We start from the raw sequence: 10,816 nt of genomic DNA, 5'->3' as shown, positions 1-10,816 counted from the left end.
AGACGGAAAGAAACACTTAAAAAAGTTAGGCTTTAAATAGGCCTATCCAAAGTGATTTACATAATTATCAGAAGGGTCTCCACGGAGCGGTGAAAGAGAAGCCGAGAATCGAACCCACAACCTTTTCTAGCTACTGCATCTTCTTGCATTTTTGCTATTTGTTCACATCATTATTTAGGCTACGGTTACTGACATACTCCGAGTCTCTGGCCCTTGAGCCCTCGGAAGAAAATGTTTGTGGACCATTGCTCTAATTAAGGGACAGCCGGAGCACATAAGTGCGCACCAAAGAGAGAGCTATCTTGAATATAATACACGTATTCTGCTTGTAACAACTTAATATTATGCATATAGCCTAATTGTTAATATTGTGTTTTGTGACACAAACAATTAAGGCTTGCGTTTTTCTTTGGGTGCGCGCATGTGTCCTGGATTTTCCATAGGGATTTTCTCATGAAGACACCATAAAGAAAAGAAAAAAAAGCTGTCAAGAATAGGCTATTTTGTCATTCATGCCATGTGGTGGCGGTATCGCACCAGTTGATATTATTTTTTGCAACTTCAGATTTGAAGAAAGAGGAAGCTACCAAAACATTCCATCTTTTTCCAAATTGTTATACTTATGGGAATCCACGCAATTCGCAGTGTTTAATTGATAAGAACATTTCAATCAGTATGGATTGTGTTTGAATCCGACTTAGAGATAGCCTAATCATACACAAACAATAGATTTGTGTTTAGCCTTCGCTAGTAACGTTACCAGCTGACTGGGCTGCCGTTTGCTGCTGCTGTGCCGTCATTTCGCCACTTTCTTGTTCATTTTTTTCTGGTAAATACGCCTAAAGGTTTTCACATATTCAGTCACAAACATACAACGTCGTCTTGTGTTCCTAAACTGTACTTTGCTCGTGGCAGCGATAACAAGCCAATGGCTAATGTTAGCACCATGTCGTTAGCTAACCTCATCAAGTCTGTTAAGGCATTTAGCCTGACATTATACTTCTTAAACGGTTTTTGTCTTGCTCTATACGTTTAAAAGCGTGTATGTAATATAAGCGACTTAATCCAGCTCCAGTGTCGTTGTTTCGAGTGTAAGACTTCAATTGTATAAGTAGGCCATTACGTTTGCTAGCTCTTGTGTGCTAATCAACGTAAACAACATCAACATACAGTTAAGTACTGTGTACTGTAGATCATCATAGTCGAAGAGTTTTCAAAAGCCTAGAACAAGGAAACCGTCTATGTATGTATGACCGATATGTCGATGCGAGTAAATACGTCGTTTAAGCTGCAAATTATATGTTATATGTCATGTCAGGTGTATTAATTTATACTTATTCTAACGTTACATCTTCAGCATGAGCGATGGGGTCATTGGGCAGCAGATTTCAGAGTACATCTGCCAGACCGGCTGAAGAGGTCTCGGAGGAGGTCTGTGAAAGGAAAGGGCATGGTTGTGAATGCAGAAAGAGAAAGCGGACCTCGCATTGTGAGTGTGACAGCGAGCCAGAGGAAGATGACAGTCTTCTGGACACACCTCGCAGGTATGCCAAATCCCGGAAAAGACCATGTTTCATTCAAAGTCAGTGGACAACAGGCAACTTTGATCTACTGTAACTTAAATTGTTGTGCCTCCAAGTAACTCTCGGGTTTATTTTGTTTTTGTGAAGGAAAAAGTTAAAAAGCACCTCAAAATACATCTACCAGACACTCTTCCTGAATGGGGAGAACAGTGACATCCGTATATGTGCACTGGGCCAGGAGTGGAATCTGCATAAAGTATATTTGTGTCAGGTAAGTGGAAGTTGCCTCTTTTAGTGAGACATACAGACAGCACATATTGAGGTTGGCACATGACCACTCAGTCTTAATAATTGTGCCCAAGTCTTGTCAATCATGAATGTGTTTTTATATCAATCTCTCTCTCTCTAGTCCGGTTATTTCTCCAGTATGTTTAGTGGATCTTGGAAGGAGTCAAACATGATGGTCATCGAGCTGGAGATTCCAGATCAGAACATTGACACTGAAGGTGAAGCTAGCAACCCAGTGTGTGAAATCTGATCCTGTAGTGAATCAATTCATATATTTCTTATTGTCGATGTTGAGTTATTTAGTGTCTCATAGATATGATGCCAAGCACGTTGAATTATAGTTGATAGATAGATAGATAGATAGATAGATACTTTATTGATCCCCAAGGGGAAATTCAAGGAATTCAAGTTGTGTGATAGTTGTGTGACAATGTGGTGTATACAGTAATTAAACTTGAACCTTTCAGAGTCTAATCCGACAGCACTTGTCAGTGTTAAATCTTACAGCATCTCTGATTCTCTACCTTCTCTCCTCATTCCCCAGCCCTGCAGGTCGTGTTTGGTTCTCTCTACAGGGATGACGTCCTGATCAAGCCGAGCAGAGTGGTCAGCATTCTGGCAGCGGCGTGCATGCTACAGCTGGTGAGGACCAAAGCAGCACTGCACTGTGGCCCACCACAATGTCAACATTGATCTATGTGCACCTTCGCGCAGCCTCCCCTTTCTCTCTCTCTCTACTCTCTCTGTCTGTCTGTCTGTCTGTCTCTCTCTCTCTCTCTCTCTCTCTCTCCCCCCTCTCTCTCTCTCTCTCTCTTTCTCAACGATCCTGACCTTCCTTGCATGCACGTATAGAAACATTAACATTCGTGCAGGGATTGTAGTTGCCATAGAAGAAGACTGGCAAAATCGTGATTTATTCTGGTTAGCATCATAGCCGCACTGTGCAAATTTCATAACCGTTGCATTTAAGTTAGCTTTGCTAAGTTCGTATCACAAGGTAGTCAATTGTGAAGATGCAACACTTCAATTAAGTTATATGCAAGCATAAAAGAAGCAAGACCTAAGCTAACGTTAGAATACTGATTTGTCGAGTGGTTGTTGAGGGTTTTTTCGGGTTGTCAAGGTCAGCTTGCTATAATGTTACCTACCATCACAAATATAATTAAATTATGTGGGAAATATTGACTCTTACAAACATAAAAAATGGACTGCAAATTATCTATCAAGTGACAAGTAATACATCATCAGTTTGTGTACAAGTTGCTCCATGTTCAACAGTCATTATTTTAGATTACTGTTTGGGCAGTGTGGGCAACTTTATAACATTGGAATTTGTTGAGCATTTGTCTGGGCAACTTTTTTAACGTTGGGGTTTGTTGGGTATTTGTCTGGGTAATGTGCTATCACCTTAACACTAACGTGATGTTCTTGCTCTGTCTCCCCGCCTATCAGGACGGACTGATCCAGCAGTGCGGTGAAACGATGAAGGAGAACGTCAGTGCCAAGACGGTGTGCGGCTACTATGCGGCCGCCAGCATCTATGGCCTGGACTCGGTTATGAAGAAGTGAGTGAGAGACGGCTCCCCGTTCCTTTATCCATACTGCAACACAGCAGTGTCATGGTATTTCCCAGTAAACAAGTAAACATGTGATTGTTTACTGTTGTTTGTTTGTTCCAGATGCCTGGAGTGGCTCCTCAATAACTTTATGACCAATCAAAACGTGGACCTCATGAAAGAGCTGGGGTATGTTATTGTCTTTGAGTCGCTGTAGTTGTTGTCTTAGTTTTAGAAGATCTGTCTACGTCCTTCGAGTATGCACACCACTACCATTTATGGTGTAGCTAGTTCCACCTGTAGACCTCTGACCTTCTTCGCCTACATATGGAGATCTTGGTTTTAATTGAAGTTGACTACCTATGGCAACTTATGCTGCCCTTACATCACAAGACTTGGAATGCCCACTAGTCAAGCTTTACTCAAAAGACTATCTTTCAAGAATTTTTCCCAAATCTTGTCAAAGTCTTCTGGTGTAAGGATGGCTTTGCGTTGCAACTGCCATCAAACTCCTAGCCATAGTAGAGAAGGATACTGATGCGTGATTCTGTGCTGCATAGGTGCATTTGTGTGTGATAAATGTTTGCTGTGCTATGTGTGTGATGCTGTGTTTGTGTGTATGAGTGATGTGTGTTTGCTGGGCTGTGTGTGTGTCAACATGTGATGTGTGTGTATTTGCTCTGATGTGACGTGTGCTCGCTGTGTTTGCTGTGCTGTGCTGTGCTGTGCTGTGCTGTGCTGTGCTGTGCTGTGCTGTGCTGTGTGTGTGTGTGTGTGTGTGTGTGTGTGTGTGTGTGTGTGTGTGTGTGTGTGTAGAGTGTGTAGTGTGTGTGAGAGTGAGAGAGAGAGAGAGTGAGTGAGAGAGAGAGAGAAATGTATGTTTGCTGGGCTGTGTGTGTGTTTGCTGTGGTGTGTGTTTGCTCTGATGTGATGTATAGTGTGTGTTCACAGTGGTGTATGTATGTATGCTCCGATGTAATATGATGTGATGTGATGTGTGTTTGCAGGGTGGACGTAATGGAGCAGCTCATCCAGTCCTCCGACCTGTTTGTCATGCAGGTGGAAATGGACATCTACACCGCCCTCAAGAAGGTACTCCACCTGGACCCTCATAGAGCACAGCACAGAGACGGTCTGCTGGACGCAGACTATACAATGACATGACATGACATAACATAGCATAATATAATACCATATAACATAACATGATATAATAGAATACAATATAGAATACTGTAATCTAACAGAACTGCTTTTAAGAAGGTACTGCAGCAGGGGGCTTGTAAAGCATAGCACACACTGGGTCTGCTAAACGCGTGCCATAACGTAAAGATGTAAAGGTATCACAGCCATATGCTCATGATGCCCACTGACTCAGCTGACTGAGTGCTTCGTTGTTTGTGGAAGTGGTTTCTTTTGGTCACATATTAATGTGTAAATCTTTTTTTGTGTGTCCACCGTTCACACACACACACACACACACATACACACACACACACACACACACACACACACACACTAGTGGATGTTCCTGCAACTCCACCCGTCCTGGGAAGGGCCCCTCAAGCAGTTGCTCCCTGATGCAGAGAACTGGCTTTGCAAACGCAGGACTGGTGAGGATTACATTACACATACACACGCACACAAGCATGAGCGCAGCCATGCACACATATACAATCACCATTCACATACTGTACACACTGTACTGAACATATTAGATCTGCACCTCTGTCACATCAATCAAGCACAATAACATGAACACACACACACACACACACACACACACACACACACCGTCAATGTATTGTCATAGTCATTCAAATATAATTAAACTAGAATATTAAATATGTTCAAACATAGGGACAGTGTTGTGCACGTTCACACTCTTCAGTAACTAGTTCAAAGTTCAGTTCACACATGTGCAAAGTGAACTGTTCACGTTCATAGTTCACCATTTTTAATTTTGAACTAGTTCAAATTCAGTTCATTTGAATGAAAATCTGTTTCTGACGGAATATAGGCTACAGCCACCTGTTGTTCTCATCTAATTGAGAATGTCCATAACTTGGGCTTTATCTCGCTGGGCAGATAGATTTCTTTTACGTCTATGGCAGGTACCGACGCCTAATAAATGCGGCCGCGCATTTATTAATAATAAATAATAAATGCGTTCGCTGTGCATGCCTGACAGCGGAAGAGTGTAGCTTTTACACCGGGAGTATGGAGTATGCATTACCTGCAGCGATGGAACTGTTCAGTGACATACTGTAGGGCTCTTTGAACACGTTATGCATCCCTCTATCATCACTGACAAGTGCAGAATCTTTCCGCGATTGCATTCACATAGCAGCGGTTCCGTGTACAATGCATCATGCGTAACGTGATCATGGGTAATGTAGTAAGGTAGAGCAAAGCTGTAGTTTAGGAGTGGCGCCCGTGGGCAGTGAGTAACGACATAGCCTACTGTTTCTAAATTGCCAGCAGATAGTGTCACTCGACTTCTCAGGACAAAATAAATTCTGTAACGTTTAATTGGACATCAACAGTGACGTTCGTCGTTCATTTAACATAATCTGAGCGAATTCACGTTCAAATTCATTATTTACAAATGTGTTGCGTTCAGTTCAGCGTTCACAGAAAAATGAACGTGTTCAATGAACGCGTTCTTTTGAACTCGTTCATGCACAACACTGCATAGGGAAGTGTGTACGATATATACGTACATATATCTATTATTTGCGTGCATGCATGTATGTTTGCATTTTTGTCTTTCTGACCTGTGTGTGTGTGTGTGTGTGTGTGTGTGTGTGTGTGTGTGTGTGTGTGTGTGTCTTACAGACCTTGGAGAAGACGAGCCTTTCCTGAGCACCGAGGAGGGCTCGTCCTACGCCCCTGTCTTCCGTCATATTCGCCTGCAGTACATCATCAACGACCTGTCCTCTGCACGCATCCTGGAGAGGGACAACATCCTCCCGCCAGGTACGTTGGAAACGAGAGTGCTTAAGTAGTGCAGAGATTGAGGAGAGGAGGAGGAGGAGGACAGGGGTGATGATGAAGAGCTTGCAGTATGAATAGAAAGAGATTTGTTGAAGAGAAGTTGATTCCATCCCTGATGTATCTTAAATATGGTCCTGATGGAACTCTATATTCATTTCCCCATCCCATCCCATTTCTCTCCCACTGGCTTCCTGTCACTTTCAACACTCCTATCTTCATAAAGACAAAAAATATACTAAAAGAAAGAGACACACTCATGCTCTCTGTCTAGCCAGGTTGGAAGAAGTTAGTATCTGCTTTTTGGTGTTATCATATATTATATTAAAACTCGATATTATTATTTCAAGTACTAGTTTGGGGGAGATATATTGGACTGGTATATTGGAGTGCAGTCAAAAGCTTTTGGCGTTGTTAATGTGATTCAGCCTATTGTCTCTCTTCATTGTCCTCCAGACTGGCTCACGGCCATGTACAAACAGCAGTGGTTCACCATGCTGAGGACGGAACATGACAATGACCACGGGTGAGGCCACACCTCCAGCTGACGCTGCTCATGCTCGGCGCATTCACATGATTCACACACACACGCATGTAGGAAACGTATAATGCACACATGGTCATTTGAAAGTAAGAGCACACACACACACACACACACATGTTCATATCAAACTTATAACGCACACATGGTCATCTAAAAGTAAACACACACACACACACGTTCATACCGTTCACACCAAGAACGATAACTGTAACGATAACAGCAAAGAAATACCATTCCAGCTAATATGAATGATGACATCCACACATAAATTATAGCTGTATATAGAGAACGGTTTTGAGAGCGATAAACGACCTATTACAGTGGTTTATTAAAATGTCTCTCTCTCTCTCTGTCTCTCTCTCTCTCTGTCTTTCTGTCTGTCTGTCTTTCTGTCTGTCTGTCTGTGCACCTTCCTTCCGTAGACCTCAAGAAGCGAATAAGGAGGAGTTTGAGCTGAACAGTATGCGGTGTGGGAGGAAGCTGAGTAAAGACGGTGATGTAAGTCTTCACCGGCTTCTCACCTCAGAATACACAACTTAGTAAAGATGGATCTGTTGAATATATTGGTTTGAATGGTTCTACATGGATCTGTGATAGACTGATTGATTTGAATGGTTATATATGGATCTCTGTGAGACTGATAGATTTAAATGACCTCTTTGCTACAGTATTGCTGGCGGTGGACGGGCTTCAACTTTGGCTTTGACCTGCTGGTGACCTACACCAACCGCTTCATCATGTTCAAGCGCAATACCCTGAGTCAACCATGCGGGGGCGCTGTTAGCCTACAGCCACGAAGACACCTGGCGTACAGGTCTGTATGTGTTGTGGATGCACCTATAAAGCCCAACGCCCACCAGAAACGGCGTTCAGCGGTGTTCGGCGGTCTGGGCTTGCCGCGCAGGATTTTAGAATAGTTTTCTATCTCTGTGCGGCTGCTGCGCGGCAGACGTTTCCAGTGGGCGTTGCTCCATTGAAAACAATGGAATTCTATTTTTTTTCGTGGCGCGGCGCGCCGCTTACGCTTCTGGTTGGCGTTGGGCTTAAGAGACCCCTGATCTCAGTGGCTTGCCACCCACACTCTTATGGTTCATGGTATTTGGCTGTTGTCCTTCAGAATAACAGAATATAATAACAAAAGCACAATAAACATTTCAATAACATTTAAGAACCAATTTAAAGGAAAGGAACCCGTTACAAATGGATACTTTTTTTTGATGCCTCCTTCACAGACACAAAGTCAAAGAAATATTAATTTTGTCTGCTTTGGTGTGTGCCAGCCATGACTCCGAAGTGTGTTTCCTAGTTCAACCGTCATTTATTATGGTTGTTATAGTTGCCATTCAAAAGAGAATTGATATGGAACGATGATTAAACTTTTTTACTAGATCAACTTCATAGGTGTTCCATAATACAGAATTAATAGCCACCCCACTAGCCAATCAGAAAAGAGTATTTCATATCTGTGGGATATAACTACTGCGAAACGTCTCGGCCTGTGTCTCTCCCTCACCCGAGCTTCCTGTTGTTGTCCCATCCTGTAAGAGTAAGTACCCATGGACAAGACATATAAAACAGTGAACAATGTGACCCCTCTATGTGTTCAGGTTACGGCTGGCTTCCTTCGACAACAGCGGTAAACTGGTCTGCAGTCGGAGCACAGGCTACCAGCTACTCACCCTAGAGAAGGACCAGGTCAGCAAATTCACCCACACCTCTACTCTTATCACCTGTCACGGGTTTCTGAGGGAAAAAAACAAACACATCTAATATCCCGACTACACTGGGTCTCCAGCTGAAGTGCTCTGTTTGCGTAGCGTAAAAATACTTTCAGAAGACTGGTCTAATCATGGCTATCATGTCTGGTGTAGCCAGTTCCATTGATTGTAGTTGAAGCGTCTTATCTGTGCAAACGGAATGCTTTGGTTATGTGCCCAGTGTAGCCTTGTGTGGTGTTTAGATAGCTAGATGGACAATTTTGTAGCACTGTCTATCTTCACTGTCTTCACTGAACCATTTCCATCAGTATTAGCTGCATTGTGTATAAGCCGCAGGACAGCGTTTTCTGCAAGTTAAAAGAAACAAAACCATATTAATGGCATATTAATCGCCTCCGTGTATTAACCTCATAGCTGAAGAAATTGAGCAAAATCAATGTATACGTTGTGGCTAATAGTTAGGAAATTACGGTACTTGCTGTGTGCATGCAAGTTACAGTCAATGACCCCCCCCATCCCATATCTTCTATTCCATCTCTCTCTCTCTCTCTCTCTCAGGAGTATGTGGTGATGAACCTGGACAGCCGCCTCCTGTTCTTCCCGTTGTACGTGTGCTGTAACTTCCTGTACACCTCGCCCCAGTCCGAGCGCCGTCTGGAGGCCCCGGAGCCCGAGAGTAGCGCTCGGAGCGCATCGTGACCGTCCACCCACCGTCCGCCCCCCGTCCGCCCCCCGCCCTTCCCCCGTCCACCCACCGCCCACCCCCGCCCTTCCCATCATCACTCGCATGCCTTATCAGCTCAGCGTTTTAAGTCTTGTTTTTTGTTGTGTTTTTCTTTGGCAGACTGCTCCTTTGAATGGTCATCAATTCTTTTTTTTTCTTTTTTTTTAATCATTTATCATCATTTTTTTTAAAAAACTTTTATTTAAAAAAAAACAAAAAACAAATCCAATTGCCAATAACAAATCAACACACCTGCGTGTGCTTTGGGCAGCTATATGGATCGCTTTTCTTCTAGAACATTCTCAGTGACATTCTCAGCGAGGTCTATTTTTACACGCCTTTCTTTTGTGTGTGTGTGTGTGTGTGTTGTCACTTGATGTGTCATTCCTATTTATGCTGGTATTGTTTTGACTCTGTATGCGAGGTGAGGTGAGCTACGTGAGTGTTGTACGTCGTGGTGCTCTTTGTTGAGGTGTTTGCATTCAGCAGAGCTGTGTGCTGCCTCGTGTGTGTGTGTGTGTGTGTGTGTGTGTGTGTGTGTGTGTGTGCCCGTGTGTGCGTGCCCGTGTGTGTGTGGGGGAGGGATCATTCCCCTTAGGTGCTCTTCTGACAGGTAAGCTGAAGGGGCTAGAACAGTCTACAGATGTGTCACAGTCCCTCTGGTTAACCCCCCTTTCTGATGTAGCGGTAGTGTTCTACTGCCCTGATGGGGGTGTATTTGGGCTCCCTTCAGATGTGTGTATGTATGTGTGTATGGGGCATATTTTGCCCTCCTGTGATGCAAACGGGGCATCTAGGGGGCCTCTTTTGATGTACGGGGATATTTTATACCCCTGTTTAGATGTGACGGGGCATTCTACTGTCCTCCGATGCAAAAGAGGCATCTGTGGGCCCCCTTTTGATGTACCGGGGGTATTTTAGACCCTGACCTGGATGTAACAGGGCATTCTGCTGCCCCCCTTTCATGTAATGGGCATATTTATGCCCTCCATATGTTGTCATGGGGTAATTCAGTTGTCCAGTGATGTTTTGTCTTACATTTGTGAACATTTCTACATCATGCACACTGCTGGCCCTTGTTCAAAGTTGAGTCGTGACGTTCGGACCAAAATGACACTGGGCAGAAGACATTGCCAAATGTCCATTAAATATACAACTAACCAGCTCTTGTGGTGTTTCTCTCTCTTCATTTCTGGTGTTTAGTTGGCCTGGTCCTACCGCACTCTCGTACATTCATAATGTACAGAGAGTCTGGGTCTGCCGTATATTCAATGTGCAAGTCCTATCAGCGAATAAAGGGAGTAGCTGAGAACGATGACGTTGAGGTCGTGCGCTAGTTTGAGCATGTCACGTCACGACCAAACGTTAGCGATTGGTTGGTTATGGCAGATCTGAGTGGCTCTGGGCAGATCCAATAATTGTAAACATCAGCAGAGTATCCGCATTCAAGGAACTTCATGCTTGGCAAT

At 43.6% G+C, this 10,816-nt stretch overlaps 1 protein-coding gene across 1 annotated transcript; it reads left to right on the top strand.

The window, feature by feature from the left end:
* Positions 1-668: 668 nt before the first annotated feature.
* Positions 669-10,512, top strand: gmcl1 (germ cell-less, spermatogenesis associated). The gene is made up of 15 exons (XM_062554955.1): positions 669-829; positions 1,358-1,544; positions 1,671-1,794; positions 1,933-2,029; positions 2,356-2,453; positions 3,264-3,376; positions 3,491-3,556; positions 4,375-4,459; positions 4,890-4,980; positions 6,206-6,346; positions 6,818-6,887; positions 7,328-7,403; positions 7,574-7,719; positions 8,513-8,600; positions 9,182-10,512. The coding sequence occupies exons 2-15, from the start codon at positions 1,366-1,368 to the stop codon at positions 9,320-9,322; spliced, it is 1,515 nt and encodes a 504-aa protein (XP_062410939.1). The 5' UTR covers positions 669-829; positions 1,358-1,365; the 3' UTR covers positions 9,323-10,512.
* Positions 10,513-10,816: the final 304 nt, after the last annotated feature.

Source organism: Sardina pilchardus, chromosome 14 (assembly GCF_963854185.1).
Source record: "Sardina pilchardus chromosome 14, fSarPil1.1, whole genome shotgun sequence".
NCBI classification, from domain to species: Eukaryota; Metazoa; Chordata; class Actinopteri; order Clupeiformes; family Clupeidae; genus Sardina; species Sardina pilchardus.
Note: the sequence above shows the minus strand (reverse complement) of the source record. Positions and strands in the feature narration are given on the sequence as shown.

What these genes read in the sequence shown, in the direction of transcription:
- gmcl1 (XM_062554955.1), top strand. Translation starts at nt 1,366, where the DNA reads ATGGGGTCATTGGGCAGCAGATTTCAGAGTACATCTGCCAGACCGGCT. An exon ending in CGGCGTGCATGCTACAGCTG is followed by an intron (nt 2,454 to 3,263) that starts GTGAGGACCAAA and finishes CCCGCCTATCAG; the next exon opens with GACGGACTGATCCAGCAGTG. An exon ending in TCACCCTAGAGAAGGACCAG is followed by an intron (nt 8,601 to 9,181) that starts GTCAGCAAATTC and finishes TCTCTCTCTCAG; the next exon opens with GAGTATGTGGTGATGAACCT.